This window comes from Xenopus laevis, chromosome 6L, assembly GCF_017654675.1.
Source record: "Xenopus laevis strain J_2021 chromosome 6L, Xenopus_laevis_v10.1, whole genome shotgun sequence".
Taxonomy (NCBI): Eukaryota; Metazoa; Chordata; class Amphibia; order Anura; family Pipidae; genus Xenopus; species Xenopus laevis.
Genome location: NC_054381.1, coordinates 50966693 through 50972692, shown reverse-complemented (window position 1 = coordinate 50972692; position 6000 = coordinate 50966693). Strand labels below are relative to the sequence as shown.

The window sequence follows — 6000 nt, the reverse complement described above, 5'->3', positions numbered from 1 at the left end:
ACTCTACCTTTTTCTCAACCAATTGTCTGCCCTTGTTTGTCTTTCTACTCTGTTCTGCCTATTTCTACCACTTCTTCTTTGTATATTACCCTTTTTTCACAATTCTCATTTCCCCACCATTGGGCTATACATGCTGAATCCCCATGAATGTTCTAACATCCTCATTGGGAGGGGAAAATTGGCTTAAGGGACAATCCTGGTGTAAGAAGTGGAAGTGGTATCTAGGAAACAACTGCAAAACTGTGCAGTATGTGTTGCCGCAAACTGCTTTATTTCTGGGTGTGCTATCTATACTGTTACTTGAACCAGAAGCACAACATTGGAGCTTTATAAATTCACTATTTATGTCCACCATTTTATATCACTTTATACATTTTCCCCATGAAAAGAGAAAATATTATATTTATGTAATGGATGTTGAAATATTATCAGCGAGTCAGCTAATGGTGTATCTGTCCATGGAGGACTACCCAGAATGTTTGGTATATGTGGAAGGGATTGGCATATGACTGGAGGAGCAGGATGGAACAGGCACAAACATATACAGATTATATGTAGAGAAAGTGATGGACAAGCCAGTTGTTACACAAAACAAGATTATCAATAGCAAATATGATGTGGGGGCCTAATGATCAATTAACAGACTTAAAGGAGAAGGAAAGGTTAAAACTAAGTAAGCCTTATCAGAAAGGTCCATCTAAATATACCAGTAAACCCCCAACGTAGCGCTGCTCTGATTCCCCTGTCAAAAGAAACACTGCAATTCTTTCCTTCTATTGTGTACACATGGGCTTCTGTATCAGACTTCCTGCCTTCAGCTTAAACCTCATTGCCCTGGGCGTGAGCATGCTCAGTTTGCTCCTCTTCCTCCCCCCTCCCTTCTCTACTGTAATCTGATCCCAGAGCAGGGAGAGACTCAGGCAGGAAGTGATGTCACACCATGTTAATACTGCAGCTCCTATCCTAAACAAACAGAGAGTTTTTAGAGCTTTTTACTCAGGTATGGTAAAACATTCTACAGAATAAATATAGAATTCTAGCTTGCACTATTGCAGCTAATCTATTGGCAATAAAATGCCTCCGTAGCTTTCCTTCTCCTTTAAGAGCTTATTTAAAGACAGAAAATAATTTGAGAGTTTTCAAACTGCCTCCTGCATCCCCCGTGGGTACAACAATTCAAATTTTCAAAAAAAGGGAGTAGAGAACACATTAAATTTTCTGTCAAAAGAAGCAGATACAGAAAAGTTCAGTTGGATTTTTTGGGTTTTCTAACAGTCTCACTAGCAAAGTAGTAATGATTGAAGTGTCAGTACCACTCCCAATGATAATCAGAACTCTTGAGCTGACCCACAGTCAACAAAAGAGATTAGTGACCGTTCAGATGCACTTTTCGAAATAAGCATAGCCCTGGATTGTACATGGATATTACATGTGTTTGGCAGTTTAATAATTGTTCATTTAAATCAATGTGGCCTTATACTTTTCCCATCTGATTTACCCTGTGTGAACATATAGATACAACATCTAACTAAATTATATACAGCTTTATATTAATGTTTTTTTCTTTCATAATGGAAATACTTTATTTTAAAATTTCAAATCTACTAGTAACTTGAACTAAGACAATCTCTAGACATTAGATAGGGATGCTATGACCAACAGTTCAAACAAATTGTGATGTCCAGATTTCAGAAAGAATAAAAGACAGAGAAACATTTTAACGGGCTTTTTTTTTTTGGTGACAGTACAGTGTAAATTGTAACACATTGTATCTAGTGTTAGAGAACGGAGAGTGTGGGGTAGCTTTAACAAAGACCATTTACAGTAGGACACAATTCTGTAACACACAATAAAGTTTCAGAGAAAAAAAAAACATATGCCCCAGGCATGAGAAAACTTTCAGAATAGAGACTCTTTAAAGATAGCAGCTTAAAATGGATAGATGTTTACACAAGTAAAAATAGCAGCAGTTATTTCAATCAAAATTAGAAGTCTCCTCTGTTTCTTTTCATCTGCCACATGGTAGCTACCACAATAACATACGTGTTGATAAGGTTTCAGGCTTTAAAATGATTTTTTCTTAAAAAAAACCTGTCTTTTTTTATATTAAACACAATCCCATATAACATTTTTTATATGATATAAAGACAAGAGCTGCCAGCACTGTATCCTAATACTTAGGCCAAGGATGACCGGCTTGTGTCTACAGATGGAACACCCTTAACTTGACCTCTGGATCTTACAACATATGCAGCACACGTTTATTTCAATTGGAACAAATTGTGGCAGCAGGTGTCAGAAGTCTAAATTCAATGTGCTCCAGTGTGTAGCTCTGGGTGAGCTGTGGAGCCAGAAATCCCATTCGTAGGCACATTATTACAACTGAAATGGAGTCATATGTAGAAATTAAAAAAAATAATGAACACATAAGTACAATATGCATATGGTAGGTGGAAAGGCAAATGTACTTATTTTCTTTTTAGTTGAACTTTGAGGTTTCTTTCTACACAATAAACCAATTCTTCTTGTATTTGTCAACATTAATATGAAAACATCTTACAGAACATTTAAAATTACTTGTAAAATGTGTCAGCCAGCATCTGTTATTATTGAATGTTGTGTACTGTATACTACATGGGTTCTAAAGATCCCAACACCCTCCATCATTTATTTGAGTAGTATTAAATTGAAATACCAATATGAAGGCTTGACATTTTCTAGAACAGATCTCTGCTAGTAGCCAAATGGCAGAATCTGCTAAAGTATATGTTTTCATGTTGTGAGTATGGTGCTGAAGATAAAATAAGACCACCTTATTTTAAGGGTCCCAAGAGTGGCCTATTAGAGCAATGGACCAAAGGGTGAGAATATGTTTTGGGTATACATCTATTTTAGACATATAGAGGCCCATTTACTAAAAATTGAGTTTTAGTGGTATTAGAGAGCTTTTTGAAACCACAATGAAACTCATTTTCAGATCCAAATCCAAAAACCACTGAATGATCAAAAAAAAAAGAAAATATGAATATCTCTTATACCTCTAAAAATGTGAGGTTTTTACTAGCGAAAAATATCTGAAAACCTCTAAAAGTCTGAATGATTAAAAAAAAGGTCAAATAGCATAAGTGCAGCCCCCCAATGACTTCTATGGGACCTCGATTAGTGTTACTTGGGGTAGTTTTGTATTAGGGTTTTTACATTTAATAAAGCTCAATTTTAGGGAAATTAAAAAAATTTTTTTTTTAGAGAAAAATACTATTTGTGGGAAAAAGGGAAATTCGAACTCTGAACGAGTAAATTGGTCCCTAAAGAACCCAAAAGTATACATTTGTTTTAGTAATCATTAGAATATATATTTTTTGCAATTGTGTGCAATTGGCAAATTATTAAAGGAAACAAGTAATGCCATAGAGCTTCACCAGCTTTCTGGGAGATGTTTTATTATACAAGTGTTGCACTTATAAAGTATTGACTGCTTTTTATCACTTGCAGTTAGTCGCAGTAGCATGTCTCATCTGTATTGCTGTTAGGCAGATCATTCCCATAGCCTGCCACATCTTAGCTCCGCAGTCTGTTCCATTTTCTCTGTAGCCAAAACCTGGTGTTGGTAATGGAGTAACATTTATATAAATACTCTGACGGACATGGCAGCCCCCTTCAATGTAATTATTCTACAACATATTTTTTCAATCAATGGGGATATTAAAAATAAATGGCAGATAACATTTCAAATGTAAAAATTAACTTTCGACAGATCAGGTTTGAGAAAAAGGAAGACTCATAACTGTACAAAAAGATCAGGTTATGCCATAAAAAACAGGATCTGTAGATGCCATACATATATATTTGTTGGCTTTTTTGTCTGCTGTAACCGTATGCTGCAACTGCTCAAACACAGTGAGATAACCAACTAATCATTAAATGTCTTTACAAACAAAGGTACTACATAGAATACCAACGGAAGATAGTTTAAACAAAGATAAAAGTAAAAACTGGTCCGGCCATGTAGGTCAAATAAAGATTAAAAAAAACCTCTATCTTCAGAACTGCGTTAGGGTGTCACGTCATCTTTGGTATAAAATAGGCCATCCATAGGCTGCATTTGATCACAACTAGGAAAGACTATAGAAATTGTCAACAATTTCTTCTATCTATTGCTTTTTTTTTTTTTGCACTTTTTTTTTTACCATATACATCCTACATTTTCAATGCTACTAAGCTACTTTTTGCAAAATGACAAGCAGAGCCTACTAAAAAGTCCTTAAAGCTCATAAAAAAGATTGCGGAGAAAAAGCACTAATATCTTGTCTAGTGACCACGCTTGGCAACATAAAAAAATAAAACCAAAAAAAAAAAAGCATTTAACCAAAAAGAGCTGCATATCTCCCAATGCAGTGTCATCTCATGTTTTGTGATTTCAGTTCACTGCAAAAAGCTACAGCCATCTATTTATTTGTATTAACACTGTCGATTAAGTTCATTGAAGTCCCCAAATTCTTGCAGACGTTGGTTCTTTATCAACAAAGGTCTTCGTCCAAAGAAGGAAGGCTTTTCATCTCAAGCTGTACATCATATCAATAAATCCCATACTAAACTATGTACCAGACCCCACCATATCATATGCCTTAAGATGCTGACCGCTTGCCCAGGAATCCTCTAAGATCCTTAAAATTAAGGCAATTAATATTTAAGATAAACCTTACGTATTCATTCCTGTGGGAAAAATGTCAATATAAGCAAATCAAAAAATAGCTTATAGAGGAAGTTATGTTTTAGTCTGTTCTTGCTCCCTCTTGACGTTGGCTTTAATGGTTGGAAAGTCTATCATATCTACATCTCCAGATGCCTTGGAATTTAAATTTTCTTCCCAATGAAATGTTAACAGCATACTGTTTCCCCAGGCTTGAATTAAAAAAGTAGCAAAAATAAAATTGTCGGACTACATAACTAAATTATTTTTTGCACGGCACATAAAAACGGTTTGTTGAGCAAGGTACAAAATGGAAGGGGGGGGGGGAAGAAGCTTTTATTTAATGCCTGTGCAAAGTGGAAGCCAACTTCATGATGGATGAAGTTTCTTCATTCAAGGCAAAGTTTTCAGACCAACATTCTTAGTTCAATTTATTGTCTGCAAAACAAATGGAAAGAAACAGAGTAAGATGAAAAACTTGCATTGTCCGTCATGAACCTTGAACAATTTCAAGGATATTAAAGTGTCTGGATAAACAAATTAGTAAAATATATAAATTAATTTTCAACGCTATCAAGTAACAAGATTCAGCGCAGCAGTTTGTGGAATGCGGATAAGGATTTTGTACTTGGGAGTCACGCAAATGGCAGTCAAACTGTATGTATTGATAAATAACATTTTACCAAATTGTTTTCTATATTTTTAGAGCAGTAGCATTGTTGCTTTGCTTATTATTATTATTATAATATACTTATGTATTACAAAGGATGATTCTTTTTCTTCTCTAAGATACATTGTTAAATGAATTAATATAGGTAAGGCAATAGTTAAATGGAGGTACCTTCTGCTCCAAGGACTATCAGCTTTACCAATAAATCTTTTATGCAACTCTTAATCTGCAGGACTGGGCCCTTGCCTGGTCCTGCAGATTAAGGTGGGGTGGAGGGGTGTTGCTGAACTATACTTCTGTATGATTCAATAAATGGGCAACAGTGTTTCTTGAACAATAAAGGCATTATTAACTGGATTCACAGGAGTCTTTTAAAGAAATAGGTGCAAGAGATTGGATACACTTGCTCAGGATATGCTCACAAATACAGATTCATTGAACACTTGATTATTTTAACTCAAAGGTGTCAGTCCCAGCTTTCAGAATATTTCTCAAGTGTAACCTAAGTGAGCTACAGTAGTCTAAGTCTGTACACTTGGTCCCTATTTTGGCAAAGTACACCCAGGACTCTAATCCTTAATAAATTTCCTTGGTGGAGCTCAAGCTGCTCACTAGTTACCCTACGCCACACCTGGGTCAA

The 6000-nt window shown here is 35.4% G+C and overlaps 1 protein-coding gene across 2 annotated transcripts in view; it reads right to left on the bottom strand.

The window, feature by feature from the left end:
* Positions 1 to 1105: 1105 nt before the first annotated feature.
* rbms3.L (RNA binding motif single stranded interacting protein 3 L homeolog) overlaps positions 1106 to 6000 on the bottom strand; it is a 343617-nt gene continuing 338722 nt past the window's right edge. For both annotated transcript variants that reach the window (XM_018267467.2, XM_018267469.2), the window contains exon 14: positions 1106 to 5128. In XM_018267467.2, coding sequence (XP_018122956.1) covers positions 5122 to 5128 — 7 coding nt within the window. In that variant the 3' untranslated portion in view covers positions 1106 to 5121. The remainder of the gene's footprint in view (positions 5129 to 6000) is intronic.